Genomic DNA, 18,593 nt, shown 5'->3' with positions numbered 1-18,593 from the left:
TCGGAAAGAGAGAGAAAAGGAGAGAGAGAGAGAGGCGTGCGGTTTAACGTCCACTCAACGACACAAACTAGGTCATTTCGGGACTAGCACATAGTTCAATTTTATGTCAATAATTCGCTTGCTCTTTAACAATGGGAGAAACCGGTGGCCCCGGAGAAAACCCGCGATGTTGCACAGGCGATCCTACTCCTTGTTGCGTACAAGTGGGGTATCAAAATCACTCCATTTGACTTAATGATGACAGACTTTGTGATCTACCCCCACCCATGTTATTTGAAACTAATGTATGAAATGAAAAATAGTTTATTGCATGTATCTCACCTTTTCATAATCGGAAGCTCTTTGTAATACCTCGACATCAGATACCTGTTCTAATGATTTTGGTGAAACCCTAAAAAATAATATTCATAAGAAAATTCTATGGTTGAACTATGGTTGATCGTATTAGCTGTATATAAAAAGCGCAGATGAGAACCGTGCCATAACTAAACAGAACACCTCTTCGAAACGTTGGTCAAATTATATCTGTCGATGAAAACAGTGTTAGTGTCTCTTTTGTTTATCTACTTTAATATTTATCTAGTGAAGAACACTTCCGTATCGGATCCTTCGGTCCATTGTTTTCATATTCCTGTTGGACGCAGATTCTACACAAGTTAAACAGAACACAGAAGACAAATCCGCGGATGAATCGCATCACACGCATAACACATGGACATTGATAATATGTTTAATTTTAAATCAAGTGAGTGAATGGATCCGGGTTCCACCCGTAAGTGTCCACTGCGCCGTACAGTTCCGGGCCGACATTGATAAAGGATTGTCTTAAAATGAAAAAAAAACAATCCAAAAACTAAAAACACAGGCATAATTTTCGTTTAGTGTCGGGTAGGGGATGGGGTGGGGTGATCAGAGAACCCAAGGGAAAATCCGGGGCATAACGTGTGAAGTACTCTATTATTGCGTGTGGGTGAGCCGATCTGAGAAGAGTGCGAAAATTGATATTTTTTAAACATTGTAAGATATCGCATTGAATATGAATATATGATCAGAAACACTACCCAAAGTTGGAATATAAAATACATTGGTTCAGATAATTTATGTGAAATGTAAAAATGTTATAGACTATACTTACATCTGAGTTCTGATAACAACAGTTAAGAAAGAGAAAACAATACCAATAGCTAAACCATAATCAACATGTAAGACAACCACGCTTAAAAATGTCACTAACCATATCGCCTGAAAATAATCATATTAAAATCAACAAACCTACTCCAGTAAATTAATGGCATGTCAGCACCAACTGGCCCAAATTGATTTTCATAATGGAATTATACTATCAGGCACTAGCTACCCGAATATTTGTCGTTTACTTGACAAGGCTGGTGCCGAATAGATTTACATTCTATTACGAGTACGACGTAACAAGAAAATACTAACTTACCACATCATATGGAGATATAGAAAAGAGCTTAGGTAATTCTAAGATCTGTAAGAACATACTTCTTAAAGCGACTATGATAATAGCTGATAAAGCACACTGTAAAGAAACAATATGGCATATTCATGAAATTCTAGAGAATACGCATAATATTTGTTAATTTGAAAAAAATAACATGGAAAATGTAAACCTTACTGGTCGAAGCTTAATATCAACTGATTTTGGGAACAGCCCAAAGTAATCTCTTAATTTTAAAGGTCTGTGTAGGATATGTCACAAAACTAAGTCATTTACTTCCCTTGGCACCTGGGAATATGGTCTGCATAAGACGCTCCTTTCTGTTCACGATATTGGAATTTTCTACCCTTTACCAAACTGCAAGCCACTTCAGTATACATGTAGATATTATTAGCACACCAGTGTCAAGTTAATAAAATGGATTACATTCCGTATCAATGACTTTCAATGGGAATGGTGTCTTACTTTCTGTTATTAATACATAATCAACTAAAGGCAAATTTTCAAAACAATTTGGACTGTGGAAAGTGTACAGTCCATACGTTAGGATTGTAATACAAATAACTGTAACTGGCAGACGCTATACTTACATTTGGTAAGGACTCGAACAATGGTCCAATAAACAATATCACAATTAATACAAGACAGGCAGAGAAGACACTGGTTAACTGGAAAATAATATAAAATAAAATATTAATGTAAGTTACATGAAAGGTAAAATACTAGGGATGAGGTACGATATTGGGATGAGTTAAATTATTTGGGTGGAGGTAAATTACTTGAGACTCATTAAGTTATTGAGGGCGAGTTAGATTATTGGGGATGAGTTCAATTATTGGGGATGAGGTAAGTTAATTATTGTGAATGAAGAAAATTGTTGGAGTTGAGATAAATTTTTGGGGATGAGTTAAGTTACAAGGGGATGAGTTAAATTATTTCGGTGGGAGAAAATCATTATGGATGAGCTAAATTATTGGGCATGAGATAAATTATTGAGATCCAAGGTTACCTGTGTTTTACCACCGGCAGAATCCTGGACAGAACTTCTTGATACAGAGGCAGCTATTGGATAACACGAGAAAAACGACCCAAAGAAAGAGCCAAGTCCATAGGCTACAAATTCCTTTAAAAAAAGAGAGAAAAATAATTATTTGCTGTTTTGTTAGGTTTTTGTTATGACAAAGACCCTATGCTTACTGCTTTGTTTAACAGTGTGTATATTATTGATATATCTAGACATCGGTATTTGAAACTAAGATTGTAATCTTATATATAGAGCGATCAACATTCGACCTAGCAGTTTCAGTAGATCTACTTACATTTTATTCCAGAGACGTCAGTGGGAATCGGGCATTAAATAAGGATATTATGGTTACAGTTTTTAAAACTTGTGTACTGTCCTTTAAGACATTTGTCAATAAGATGAAATTGGGGTTTAATGTCTTATAGTTCTGCTCCGAATGGCCCAATGGAGACGGAATATTTTTATTTGCCATTAAAATATGTTTAAACCAAACCATAAAGGCCTGTTGACTCCAGCTGATTCCGCCCATTAACTAATTTTCCATTGGATACAAAACAGGCGATTCTAATCTGAGTTATCACTCTTATTAGGCATAATAATTTGACATTCGACCTAATCATGTAATTCGTGACACCACCATTGTCAAGACAGCTAAATCTATTGTTAAGGCCAGCTCAATTTTCGTCAAGGTCGCTGAGATGTAAATAAGGTTAGGGCACGAAATTGTAGGTTAAAGTTAGGGTAAGCATTAAGGCTAGGTCCAGGGTAAGGGTTAGGGTTAGATTAGCGCTAGCCCTGTTTACATCTCGTGACCTTTAACCAAAGTTGAAGTTGGCCTTAAAAATAGATCTAACCCTGTCAAGACCGTTCTCATCTTTTGCACCACTGTTTGAATTGAGCTTATTCACGGCAAGCTGTATTCAATTACATTTATTCCCACTTTATTTCACATTTCAAGCAAATAGGAGAGGGGGTGTATTTTTGTCCTTGGATACAAAATGAATGACGACTGAAACGATAATAGATAATAAGATACTTACTTTGTTAGAATCTATGTCGTAATGATGTTTTTTAGCCATAAGTGATGCTAGCGATACAGATTGAGCAAAAGCTATGATAGCTATGATAATACAATCTACACTATATTCACTAACACGGCCTAAATCAGGCATACTCGGGTTCGGCATTCTACAAAATATACAAGTTATATATGTTCAAACTCGGGTTCGGCATTCTATACACAATATACAAGTTATATATGTTCAAACTCGGGTTCGGCATTCTATACACAATATACAAGTTATATATGTTCAAACTCGGGTTCGGCATTCTATAAAATATACACGTTAAATATGTTCGTGAATTAGGCTCTTGTTCTATAAATTATGCATTAGGGGAATTCATGTAGGGTGTAGATAAATCTGCCATTTTGTATCACCCTTTAGTAATATTACTTTCGCTAACCCCAACTGCCTGTGATCTGAAAGCGTCGATGAGCAGATGTGTTTGTGTTCATAGGAGAACTGATGACATTGTACATTGTATGTACGTCCTTCCCCAATGGGCGTGGTTTTCCATTGTACACAGTTGGAATGCGAAATGAGAGTAGAACATTTCCTTTATAGCACACTGCAATACGCATGCCCGTCTTTAATGCCTAAGTCGGCGTAGAAAAGTAACACTTGTGTAAATAAGGTACTTACCCAGCAGGTATTTTACCAACAACTCTTATTTTATAGATTTGATGAAAATTACCAAAATGGGAAGCAAGTGTCGCACCAATAACCTGGAAATATTACACAAATATTGTATGAATACCGGTATTCTTGCCACTTTGTATTTATTTTATTTATTTGGAAAGACCCTATCTAGTATCCGAAGAACTGTGATTAGTTTTCAAAGAAATACAAGCTGCCAGATGTATTTTTGTTAAACACGAGTTCCCAAATTGAAAGTTACAAAGGTGCCTGAATAATCACATCTACATCGGCTAATCTGTTGTGGTGTTCATTCGTGTATCGGGTCACTCATTACACATAAGCAATAGACAAATTTGTGTATCTTGGTTTCCGAATGCCTCAATATAATGAACTAGAATAAGACATTTTATCTGGGACTGTTCCTTTAAAATACGTGTTTGACCACAATGCGACTCGATCCCCGTCAAGAAGTTGATACTATCAATTTAGTCATATGATGAATAAATTGCAAAATATGCTGAAATACTTCATACCCTATCTCAGATACCCTCTAATAAAAACCCAGTTACTTACCACCAGAAGTTCTACAGGAATAGGTATTTTTAATTTATGTTTAAATCGTTGATTAATCTGAACTTTAACCAGGTAGATAATAACAATACAGATTAACGTTATTACCATCTCAGGTATATTCGTTTTAGTTATTGTAGAAATTATAGAAGCATACGTCTGAAATACAATTAATTATAAAAAAATCAGTAAAATACTTGATAGCACATAGAACGAGCGTACTATCGACCAGGCCGTGGTCTCACAAAACATTCTCGGACTCACTCTGAAATATCTTTGATCCAGAAACACAAATTGCACATAGTTTCTTATTGATGTATTTGATACATTAAAATATCAACAGTTTTATAAAGGGCTATGTTTTGGTTAAATTATAGCGAACAATTTTGAGTAAATTCATAACTCTTAAGCCTTAGAATGTTTTGCGAAACTGGGCACAGGAATTGCCACCATCTTGGAATTGTGACGTCATGTCAAAAATTGTCTATGAAACAAGCATTATCATTTTCAAACTAACATACGTTAACTTTATTTTCTATGAATATTGGAATTAGATCAAAAAAGGACATCGAGATATCGATCAATCAAACGAGCCCACAGAAACCAATATTCTGACCTATAGTCATCAATATTGCGTCATAGGGGGCCTATACATACATGTGTATGACATAAGGGTCCCTGCGTACTTGTAAACGATATAGTGGTCCCTACGTACCAGTAAATGGTGATATATTTTTAAAACAAATTAAGTATGTAATAAAATAATTCCGTGATATTTATGAACAAAGCCATTTATTTTTAATGTGAATTCCAAGTGATTAAGGTAGGATGTTGTCCTTACGATCTGCTATTAGTAATTAATCTACATGTATAATATTCTAGTTAAAATGTTATAACGAGGCTTGTTATTGTCAATATAAGCTATCGGACCAATTAAAATGAATATATTTATTTTTCTGCCTTATATTTAATGCAAAATGTTAAACTTAGGATGGAACACGTTATTATCAATATATGCTGGCATGTCAATTAATGTTGTTATAGATGTTTAAATAAAAGAAACAACATTAAATGGGGAATCTATTTAAATACACATCTGATTATATGTTCTATGATGTCTCCAGTTTATAAGTAATGGGTTTTAATACCACCACCCCCATAGTCAGTGTCGTAAAATGCAGTGAATGTATGCTTGATCTAGTGGAACCGATGAGTCCACACCACGTTTCCCCTTGACTATCGGGTATTGCTAAACATAATGGATACCTACATTTAGCTATTTTCGAATAAAAGATCTTGTATTTCGATGGGGTATTTTTGTATGTCTTAATAGTATAATGAAATAATGCGTAGTTTTTAAAACTCCACCTGGAACACTGTTCAGATTCGTTAAACGTAAAAAGGAATGAATGCATAGATAAAAAATTTCTGAATCCCTGAGTTAAACAATTGATTAACTAAAGTATAAAAACTCTTCTGGAAACTTTAGACGGGATCTCTTTGATTGATCAAAATGAGGGTTTGATATATTTTTGTTTATCAAGCTGGGTAGTCATACGCATAATATTAACAATTTGATGACAAATCATACCGACCCGGTTTCTCTAATCATAATACGTCATATTAAATTAATGCTTTGTACGGCAGAAACTTGTTCTTCTAGAAACATTAAAACAGGTTGTTAGTTAAACATACATTATGCAAGAGCTAAATCTGATTATTGCAAGTCTTTATTTAGGTTTCAGATGTCATAGAAATTATAAATTAGATCTTTATTTACACAACAAGCACAGAATCAACTCTGTAGACCCACGGATGGCTTGGATTCGGCTTGGATTTAAACAGGATTTCGTTGATTGATTAATTTTTAAATGGCGTCGTAAGCGGAGATTAACCGTTACGTTGACGTCATACTCCCGGAAATAATTTTAGATCGAGGCTAAATGATAGATTGTACGAAGCGAGGCCGCTGTTGAGCGAGGCCGCATGTCAGTCAATTTGACTGAAATTTTAACGGCCTTGATATTATGTTTAGTTGTGGTTAAAATGAGAGTTTGGATGTCGGTATTATACGCTCTCTTGTCACTTGCGTTTACAGAAAAATTATAGAACTTTAAAACATCGCGACTAACATCACCCCAGTTGAATTGCAGCTCCATTGGATCACTGTTCGGGAGTTACGTAGGCCTACCAGTTACTACAGTACAAGAAAGAGTACACGCAGGCTAACAAGAAGTCGGCCATAATTATGCCTCATTGATTTGGTCCATTCCTTTCAAACTTTCGCTTCTTATCTATATATGAAAAGTCTTATTTTTAATTTGTAGTAAAAATAAATGTGATACTTGATAATCGAGATTATGTAGGTGGAGTTAACGCCTGTCAATCAAACGATTGTATATTCTCGGAGATGGTGAAGGCAAAGTTGACTCCTATTTCTAGTCAAAAATTACAATAGTGATAACTTTTTTCAGAATAAAGCAATTTGACTGAAATTTTCAATATATTCTTCTTTCATCATCTATTTTTGAACTGTTATAGCAAGAATGGCCAACTCTCTATTAAAATCTCCCATAATGTATCTTTAACTAGATATGGCTGGTTTGAACTATAAACTCACACCGGGTCATCGCCCTCTGTACGTCTGTAAACACGATCACCTGATCTAGACTACGTACTTGGCGGAGTGTTATCCCCGGCGCTAACGCAGTTTAAACCTAGTCACGTTAATGATCACCCAGCTACATTCAAACAATATCCGTGTCAACCTATCGAGTATATTTTATGTTGTTTTACTCTTAGAAATCCCCGGACTTGTAAACTTATGGTGGTGTTTCCTCACTATAAGTGAGATATCTGTGGATGAAGACATGATGGCATCTGGCAGATGGAAGCAACCGCCAATCTAGAAGTAGTAGTGGTAGCTTCTGAGCACAAAGTTAGCGCAATGAAAGTACACGACAGTTACAAAATGTCCGCTAAATTCCCAGCCCAGTCTTCTTAGTATACGGCAGTATTTTCAATATGATTGATTTTATCACTATTCAGACGACAGAAAGCCATCTAGATTCTGAATCGATAAAAGGGTCTGCTGCATTGTCACGAAACCTCTTTTCCTCCTTATAACCATTTATGGAATGAGAGAGAGAAATGGGGTTTTACGTCCACTCGACAAAACTAGGCCATTTCGGGACTAACATATGGTTCAATTTTATTTCAATAATTCGCTTGCGCGTAAGGGTCTTTAGCAGTGGGAGGAAACCGGAGGACCCGGAGAACACCCCCGAGGTTGGAAAGGCGACCCTACTAATTTTCATGTACAACCGGAGAATCGAAACCACGAGAGTTAACTCAATGACAGACCGTATGATACAGCGCGCACGTGCTAATCATTCGGCCATCCACCCCACACCCATTTATGGAAGACATATACAAATAGAATAGAGGAGTACTGAAATAATATACACGATGAACGTAAAATGACCCGGAGTTTCCAGTTTCAGTGTAACCAGACAGGGGAATTGAACTCGTAATGTCTGGATCAGTGTTTATCACATTGTAAACCCTGGAATAGTTCTCAATTCTAGAAGGATTACCAAGATAATAACATCAAGTCATAGGCCGTGGGGTGATCATATAACACCAGGCTTTATGTAAACTGTAATCGGTAAAATTGTTAAAACTTTGCCAAGTCGTTGGTCTTGTTAATGTTTCAGTAATGCTTTGGTACCTTTAAGCAAGGTCTTTGGACGCGAAGACAGAATACAAAAAATAGGATTAACACAATTTGTATATTTAGGGCAATGAACCCATAACTATGATTGTCTGCGATATCACTTCATTGGAAGCGGACGTTGAATAAAGCTATTTCACACACACATAACTATGATGTCCTTGGTTCGAGTCCTAGGATGAGTCTATATAAAAGAACCTTCAGCAGTGTGAAGACCGTGTCCTACTTCTCGAGGATATTGTCTCTAGGACTCACACGGAAACATTGGTTATTCCGAATGCCGTGTAAAACCTACCTTGGTTTTAAAGAACCGCCTTTGGGTTTAAATGTGGAATAAGCCATTGGGTTAAATTAGAACACTGGACTCGAACTAGAACATTTTAGGTTTGGGTGATCGAATAGGTGCTTGAGATTTGTCCATGACCCGTAACGTTTATGTAGACCCCGGATGGCTTGGATACAGTTTGGTTTTAACAGTCGTCCATTTAAAATCAAATCAATAAATGGCGGACCAAGCTAACGTTTACCGTTAGTAGCTGATGTCACTACCGGAAACTGGTGATGAAAGGCCTGACAAGCGAGGCTATTATAGCCATTAAGCATGTTACTTGATAATCGAGAATATGTCGGTGGAGTTATCGTCTGTCAATCAAACGATCGCCAATTCTCATAGACGGTGCAGACACAATTGATGCCTATTTCTAGTCCAAACTTCCAACAGTGACAATTCCGTTCAGAACAAAATAATTTGACAGAAATTTTTAACATTTTCATTTTTTATCATCTATTTTTAAATTATTATAGCAAGAAGGGCCAACTCTTCATAAAACTCTTAACTAATGTATCTTTAAACTCCATTACTTCGTTTTGCAAATGGCTTTATTATGAAAAGGTCAGGACCCAAGAAGCAGACGACAGGACACGGTGACTTCCATGTTTTGTTGGAATCTAGATTTAAACAAGATGAAGAAAATATCGGTTGATAGAACAAACCATGGCGATCAATGCAGATCATCGGAATAAATGAATAATTACCAGACGTTATTTTCTGGCATTTAGTTGAAGAGTTACCGTACATACCGTTATAAGACAGCCAAACATAACATTTAAAGCCATAAAAAGAGGCCCGCAAAAGGCAGATTTAGCTATTGCAGAATGCATCTTTAAATTTAATTAATAGAAATAATCCATTCTTAATGTTGAACACGCAAAGAACAGTACACGACAGCGGCACATAAAAATGCAAAATATTAATGTTAATGTGAATCAAGCGGTTAGGTACACGAATCTCCCCTCCGTCTACCGATAATTTATATATAAAAGACAACTTAAACATACATTATGCAAGAGCTAAATCTGCCCATTGCAGATCTTTCTTTAGGCCTGAAATGTTATCTAAATTATTAATTAGATATTAATCAACTTGTCCAGGCCATAATCAACTCTCGATATTTAGCCGATTGGGGTACATTTTTTGAAAAATAATTAAATGTAAAAGTGGATAATCGAGACTTTGTTTTTTTATCGTATAGACTTTAGTAATGATGATCGAGGCTAGCCTAAAATTCAAAATCTAATATCTCGGTTCAGAGTGGAGCAATTTGACTGAAATTTTTAGCATATTCTATTTACGTTATCTATTTTGTAACTATTATAGCGATAACTGTCAACTCTTTATCTAATCTCCCACAACACCCTTTAAGCAATAAAATATAACTCCATTGGTCATACATATTATTCAGTCCCACAGTCCATAAAAGAAAAGAGACAAAGCTCTGTATTATTGTCCCTGGGACAAACCAGGTGGTTAGCCATTTAATATCTATACAATAAATCATTGTTTGGTGAGTATAACTAGGGCCATTGTAAGTTCAATTAACCGCGCCGACAGTTAAGTTTCCATCCTACCCCAAACAAGACTCTTTAAATTTCCAAAAATGATAAATGAAATTAAATGAAATGGGGTTTATATTTCCGGAAACGAAGACGCAACATAGACCGCGCAATTTGGTGGTACGCGGAATCGTTACCCGGACAACGGCGTGTTCACCTACTCTTCACCAACTACCAATGATTCTTTTACGCAGGTCAACTCTTATCGTGGACCTCGGTGTTCAGCGTTTCCGAACAACCAGGCGCTTTTCTGTCCGCCATGCATCGCTGGCAACAGGAAACCAGAATGAGAAATACAGAGGAACCCGAAATCTTCAGGTGTGAGAGCGCGCCATAACTAATGAGCCAGCCATGCTCCCTATAAACCTTAATTAAACCAATGTCAGAGACAGATAATCTTCGTACAAACCAGTGATTTTGCAGAGGTGTGGACAAGGACAATCTCTGACTAATAAACCAACAGCTACCAGACGTGAAATAGGTCGTACATTAGACGGGAAATGATTTATTTTTCTAGAAAACCCGTTACCACTTCTCGTTTATTTGCGAAGCTTCCAAATCAATCTATGTTCATTATCCCTTCCCATAAACAAATTCAAATCAAGTTTCTGGAAACGTGGTAGACGAGCGGTTAGACTGGATTTTCAGCATCGAATCATACGGCAGAAAGGTGAGACAAAAATTCGACAAACATTCGTGTGCAGATTTAAGTGGTCATACAAACACTCTAAACACTGGAATTCACAGAAGAAGTTTAGACGAAAACGCCGATATCCGGTCAAATATCTCTTACCTCTATTTACAAACGCAGCAATAAAAAGAAATAATTATCATTTGTTTGTCTCGGACATTAAAACCCCCATTTCGATTCCATCCCGTTTCCCGTTTTAGTATGAAAAATACGGTAAGAGATTATACGATAAGAGAAGGTTTTATTCCATTATTTCTAGACTTATCCATGAGGACTCATTTATCAACAAGTTTTTCTACGGATAACGTATTTCAGCCTACATATAATTTAAATTGGGACCATGTTTTCCAATATGTAATATGCATTAAACACTCCTTAAAGGACAACTATAGGAATTAAATGTGTCATCGGTACATTTCGAAAAATATCAAACATCTATAAGAAATAATAAATGTCAAATATCTTAATTTAAAGTTTTTGTGCGTCATTTGCATTTTTCGAAAAAAAAATCAAACATCCATAAAAAATAATAAATGTCAAATATCTTAATTCAAAGTTATTGTGCGTCATTTGCATTTTTCGCAACAAAAAAAATCAAACCTCCTTAAGAAATAATAAATGTCAAATATCTTAATTTAAAGTCGTTGTGCGTCATTTGCATTTTTTTTTCAAAAGTATGAAATTTTAACCCATGCTGAAATGAAATTAAGTTTGACGTCCTACAGTTCTGCTCCGACTGGGATAAAGGAGACGGGTTAACGCCATATTGTTTGCTATGAAGGAACTTTTGTCTGGTCATTGTTTGATGTAGATTACTGTTAATATAACGCATCTGTTTCTGAGACAGAAAGTGATTTGAATATCCGGTCTCACCTAACACAATATTGATTTGTTATAGTTTGCTGGGATGCCGGTATGTTTGAATTACCATTATTTAATAACATTGGCTCGCTAACCTACATGTAGAGGTCCCGGGGCGATTATTCAATTGATCCAATTATTCAAGATTCATTTAAGTTGGAGTATTGCAAAATATATGTGTTTTATCTTTGTTATTATTTATGTTTTTTCTTAAAGGACAATATTACCGTCAATTGTTCTTTTAAATTATAATTTAAAGGCCAGCATTAACGCCAATTTGTTTTTTTCAAAAGGTAACATTACCGTCAATTGTACGTTTACATCAAAACTTAAAGGTCTACATTACCATCCATTATTCTTTTACATTAGAACTTAAAGGGCAACATTACCGTCAATTTTTATATACATAATTATGTAATAAGAATAGCATGTATATCGATCGTGTTTTGCCATTATCTAAATAACTCGTACTTACTTTTATTATCTGAAACATGCCTTCAAACCTGGGTATAGAGATTCCTAGAGCATATTTAACTTGACTGGTAAATACATGAACCGCTGCACCAGTAGTAAAACCACTGACTAGAGAATCAGACATATAGGTCGTCACAAAACCTACTTTTAAAAACCCCATCAAAACCTACAAAATATTATAATATTGAATAAGAAAAAATAATTTGGCTGAACCGATATAAGGAGGATAATTTAATTCGTTAGAGATTATTTTGTTGATAAAAGTAGAAACTTTAAGCTCAGGTACTACATCGTCATAATATTTAATACACGGTGAACATTTTAAATTAGTACACGATGCCGTGTACTCTATGAACAGAACGGTTTCGGGTGCCATTTGTACTGAACAAAGAAAAACATCCCCCAAAAGACAACTAAGAAGTAATTAAAAATGGTTGATTAACAAACGACAAAATGATCATTTTTTATAAAAAAAAACTGTTAAGGACTAAGCAGTCACAGTTCAACTTGGTCTTTCGCGCATTTCACCAAACATAACTGATTAGCAATTACAATTTAAAGAAACATGAATGTTAATCACTTTATATACACTCGCATTACATTAATATGTGCGTTTAGACACATTTTAGGGTTCTAGAGAACAGATCTAACGACGGAAATACACGGTACATAATTGTGTTGGCAATGGAGAAATTTGCTTACCTGTGCCAGACCAGCAACGAACCCAACACTGGCTGCTATAGCAATACGGAACTTTGTTTCCTCTTCACTATATAAGCCCTCCTGTTCCTGTTCTATACCCATTGTTCCGTTTAGTAAAGTCGAATTCAGCAAACCACCATCGAGACCAGATTGTTCGGCTTTCCATGCAGCAGTCATCCGGGAGACAACACCACCAGTCATCAAACTAACCACAGCCACCGTACCTAGAAGTAACATTATTAATCAAATATTACTAGATTCTAGAAATGCACTGATCAGTACCGGATTTAGAAGAAGATAGGGTCCAGGCTATTCCACTTATGAGGCGGCTCCCAATCCCCACCCCGACGACTAAACGCAATTGAGCAAAGCCGAGGATGTTGACGGGTGGCTAAGAGTACCGTGCGTGTAAGAAAGGCTAACGGCAGTGTCAAAATTATTATATACCTTGATCTTGAGGCCCTAAGCGCCAACCTACCAAGCCTTAAGTAAATCCAGGCACTCCCATTGATATAGATTGAGGTTTACCGCAGGACAGGTGCCAGACTATTCTGCTCGACCATAAAATCTAAAAACATGACATCCGTAAATTTATTTTCAATTGCAAGAACATACAGAAGAAAATATTTCTATTGTATAAACGCAAAGGTCAGTACTGCACCCGTTGAAGGTGCTTTAGAACAAACCGCACAAAAATAATAATAATTATAAGAATCTCCACCAAAATACATTGTTTGATTTACCAACTTACCCATAGAAATTTGTTTAGATGTTCCAAACAGGAAATAGACCAGTGGCGGGAAGAAAGACATGTAGAGACCAACGACTGGTGGAAGATCAGCTAACATAGAATATGCCATTCCTGAAATAAAACAACATACATTAGATCTATATTATATTTTGAGAGAGAGAGAGAGAGAGAGAGAGGGGGGGGGGGGCGACCCTACTCCTTGTCACATGAAAGCGGGGAACCGAAACCACGTCAATAACGGACCTCAATACCCTCCCCTCGCCCCCCCCCCCCTATTATATTTTGAAGATGCCTGAATTAATTTTATATTTTCCACTGCTTCTTATTTTCTACTATAAAGATGCATTATGTAATAGGTAAATCGGCTTCAAATATTATATACATGTACACTATTATTTAGACATTTATTCACATGACAAGCCTATAATCAACTCTGCCGAGATTGAATGGATAAAACAACCACGAGATTTAACAATAAAATGGATAATAGAGACTTAGTCTGGGTTGTCCAGTACCGTTGCTACAATGATAAACGATATACGTTACTCTTTCAAACACCCATAACTTCGAACAGAATAAAGTAATTTGAATGGAATCAAATAGACAATCAGGCCAATACGACTCCGGTTAATCTTGACAAACCTGATCATAATAAGAATTCCCAAGAAGAATCAATTTCGAAGATATTACTATTGTGGCATTGACAAATCTCTGTGTCAGTTTTTGTCTCCATAGCGAATTGTGTATTTGCTGTTTAGGTCCATGGTACTGTATTAAACATTGCTGTGATATCTGACTGACAAGACCCAATTAAAAAGTGCTGTAATATCTGACTGACAAGACACAATTAAACATTGCTGTGATATCTGACTGACAAGACCCAATTAAAAAGTGCTGTAATATCTGACTGACAAGACCCAATTAAACAGGGCTGTAATATCTGACTGACAAGACTCAATTAAACCGTGCTGTAATATCTGGCAATAGTCATTTAAACAACAAAATGGTATTGACGAGGGATCGCATGCCTTGGATGTTGGCATGGGATGTTATCGAAAATCTCCTGCTTGACCAAGCCGATGATGCCTATAACAATATTGATATCTAACGATGACCTAATTCTAAAACATCTGCCAGGTGTATGTGACAGTTCAAAGGCTTACGATCATCACATAAGCTGTTTATTTTTTAGGATTTCAGAACTGTTAAAACTATTTATATTGATATGAATGGGGGTGTATGACGTGGGGCGGTTTTGTGACGTTAAATACACCCAAAACTGGAGCCCAACCGTTTACACGTTGGTGTGCGCGTAAAAAAATCCTTAACTATTGAAAATCGAAGCTGTCTGGGCAAACTTCTCCTATCAGGGATTACACACGTAACCATGGCAATAAAACATTACTATATGCCTGTCTCAGAATAAAAGAAGTATTTTCTTGACGCGATATCAAATCCCATTCCATTACAATATATCCCGTCGATTAACTCAAAATGTTGGAAAGGGAAGGAATGCTACTGGCAACTCACCAACCATCGTGAATATAATGTTTGTAAAAAAAAAAAGGCTAAAGGATTTACTGTTATGCATCGCCGATGAAGTTGTTTATGTCTGCCTCTCGTAACCTTCGTCATCACGAACGCCTCGTGACACTTACAAGTCAAGCTCGGAATGCTCTGTGCGTGAAAAGATCATTTTCTACACCTAAATTTAATACTTTACATTTATTATTTGTTTATAATAGCTATTTTAGATGCCAAATGGGTTATTTATATCTGTAAGCATGGTTTAACTTTCTACTGTGCTAATGAAGACGGGCACAAGCCATTCAGTGTGCTATGAGGGACATTTTGCCCGAACAGCGGCGCTTCAGTCTACTCTTATTTCGAATTCCAACTGCCATGGACTCTTTTACGTGGACGCCAATGTGTACACAGCACCTCGGGTTTTCGTCCCGTCCGAATACCCAGCACCAATGGAATTTTAAGGTAGATAAGTTAATCCGGTTTAAAAGACAATACAATGTAGCGAGCCATCGTCTTACTGAGCTCACTAAACAATAATGAATTGATCTTTGAGTGGCATTTAGCGATCGGTAAACACATTAACAGAACACAGTTTTTATCCCATAATGTATGGTTTGGCAGTTCTTTGATCGTTGACCACGAGTAGCCTACAAGGTAAAACCCCAGGTTTCGTGTCACGCTTATTCCATGCAATTAACTCGAATTTATCAATCGATTTTGGAATCTGACCATGTTAGACAATTTTTCGATTACACTTAATTAATATGCAAAAAGAGAAAAAGAAAACGTATTATACATAAAAATCATGTTACGAATTTAAGTATATACACGCTAACATCATAACGTTAATAGTTAAAGTTAACAAAACTGGTTTAAGAAGCGCACCTTGCGAGACCCAATGTTCTATTAATAAATATTCTGGTCATTAATTTTAAACAGAGAGAAAATCCATCATCTCTTACATTCACAGATGCATTTTGTGAAACTCGTGTTTTACGGAATAGTGACATGCTATTTTTACGGTCGTTAGAATAAATCTGTGCAGAACAAATTCTAATTCAGAATCACACCTACTTTCGTTTTGGAGTGTATCGATTGATTGCAAAATAATTCTATAGTATTCTTACCTTGAGGTAACTGCATTATTCCAACTGTTAATCCAGCAATCAGATCATTTGGTAGGTCAGTTCGCCATTTATACCGTTTCATAATTTTGATGACGGGAAAGAAACTGAAACAGCATTTCTTGCGTTTTTCGGGAGTGCATGTTGTCGCTTCTTTTATCGATGTCTTCAATCGTTCTTTCAATGGCGGTTTCTCTTCGTTCTTGAGGTATTTTTCTCTAAAGGTACCAGTTCTGTAAACCGGGCGATTAATCGCCAGATAGTTGTTGGAAATTGCTCCATTTTCATTTACATCTTTTCCAACTGTCATTTTACGAAACTTACTCCAGCGATAATTTGTTACAACTCTATCTCCACAACAGAATTCTTATTTATATAACAACTTGTCATCAAGCAACGGGACAAGGAAATCACTTCAAAAAATTAAATGTTATTCAATATTTTCTGAAACCTTCAATTCAGGAAAGCAGTATCAAAGAATGAAAAACGAATAAATTTTAAAAACTTAGATAATAAAAATGAAAATCCAAATTGTTGAGCAACGGGTGGTGGCTAAATACGTTTTTCGACTTTTTCAATGATCACTGCTGCAGTCTTCCTGGCCAGGTCAAGTATCGCTGACGTTCGACCTGGTACTCTTCCTTTGATGTGTGCCGCCGTTCACAAGTATTGCTTGAGGTACAGCGATAGTTGTGAAGAAGCTGAAGAATACAAGAAGAACTATATTACAAAACTAAAGATGTGATTTATGTTGACGTGTCTTCGGTCTGACTTCTTACCGCGTGCTGTCATGCTATTATAAAAATAAAAGTAAACGTAGCCCCGCCCCTATTTTTAACTGACCTGTCATAAATGTTGTAGATCTATTAATTAAATCACTGTCAACTACGTGTTATCTTGTTTGTGGATCTAACTAACATGGCGAGACATGGAGCAATATACGGAAATCTTCATTACCATCGCCCCCTAGTTTCAGACATCAATTAGTTATAGGATCATTATGTTCGATTGAAACTGATAGTGAAACATAATAAAATATCAATGTTATAAAAATTAGTCGACCAATTAAGATGCTGTGCGCAGGGAAAAGTATGCTTACTCTTTTTACTAACACCTGATAATACTAACATAGGGTTTACTAACTACGTCCTTTAAGGTTATGGCATATTTTGTTCCAACAATTCGCCTGCACACGGGGATCTAATAAAGTGCAAGGAAATTGGTTAAGCAGATGACCCGACTACAGCACCCGCGTTTGACCACTAGGTCAAGCCACTTTACCCCACTAGCTTTTCATTAGATCACCTGTTAATGTGGAACGTTCCCCTGATAAAGTCTAAGTTATATTACCCTGATTTGTCACTTTATAGTTAAGAACTTCTATCCTTTCAGATCGATCGAACTAGATTTTTTTTTTTTAAATCGTGAGATCTACCTATTTCGGAATCGAAGTTAATCTAACTATAATTTTATTTCTAAATACTCTAAAGTGTCAAAGAAAACATATCAGCCACCGCAGTACTTGGAATTAAGTGACTTAAGCAACTCAACCTGTTTATTTACATATTGAACCGTGTAAAATATCAAGAGGAAAACTTAAAATGATTACACCTTTGTTGATGACAAAAATGAATTAGTTACTTATTAATGTTTTATAAAGACCATGTTAAATATATGTAAACAACTGAGTGATTTTGAATTATTTCACTAAGGTAAACATCATTATTATGTATATAAATAACCTACGTATGTACCTGTCTACTTCTCTTAGACTGCTTGAACTTTTATTAACAAGGTGTCGGCCATAAAACAAAAGTGTCGGGTATAAAATCGACATAACAGTGAAATATCTTTAAAAGATGAAATGTAAATAAACAGTCATGTAATGTTTAGGAATTTCCTAAAAATATTAAGACAAGTCGTGAGTACAAAAAGGGCATACAGCATTGCATTAGTTTACAATCCAAAGAATTAATGGGATTTAAAACTGAGAGAATTAACAAGATTAGTACTTACTTTGAAAAGAATTATGCAAAATGTTAATGTCATGACAATCTAAAAATAGGGCATATGAAATATCG

The 18,593-nt window shown here is 35.9% G+C and overlaps 1 protein-coding gene across 1 annotated transcript in view; it reads right to left on the bottom strand.

Annotated features, from left to right (window-relative positions):
• Positions 1 to 2,126: 2,126 nt before the first annotated feature.
• The window catches only part of LOC126830394 (sulfate transporter), a 59,224-nt gene continuing 42,757 nt past the window's right edge, over positions 2,127 to 18,593 (bottom strand). Inside the window, exons 2-9 of the mRNA XM_050560778.2 lie at positions 16,516 to 17,213; positions 13,862 to 13,972; positions 13,111 to 13,334; positions 12,410 to 12,574; positions 4,760 to 4,915; positions 4,190 to 4,272; positions 3,784 to 3,816; positions 2,127 to 2,130 (exon numbers count right to left, since the gene is read on the bottom strand). Coding sequence (XP_050416735.1) covers positions 2,127 to 2,130; positions 3,784 to 3,816; positions 4,190 to 4,272; positions 4,760 to 4,915; positions 12,410 to 12,574; positions 13,111 to 13,334; positions 13,862 to 13,972; positions 16,516 to 16,822 — 1,083 coding nt within the window. The 5' untranslated portion in view covers positions 16,823 to 17,213. The remainder of the gene's footprint in view (positions 2,131 to 3,783; positions 3,817 to 4,189; positions 4,273 to 4,759; positions 4,916 to 12,409; positions 12,575 to 13,110; positions 13,335 to 13,861; positions 13,973 to 16,515; positions 17,214 to 18,593) is intronic.

Source organism: Patella vulgata, chromosome 8 (assembly GCF_932274485.2).
Source record: "Patella vulgata chromosome 8, xgPatVulg1.2, whole genome shotgun sequence".
Taxonomy (NCBI): domain Eukaryota; kingdom Metazoa; phylum Mollusca; class Gastropoda; family Patellidae; genus Patella; species Patella vulgata.
This window is presented reverse-complemented; position numbering and strand designations above follow the sequence as displayed.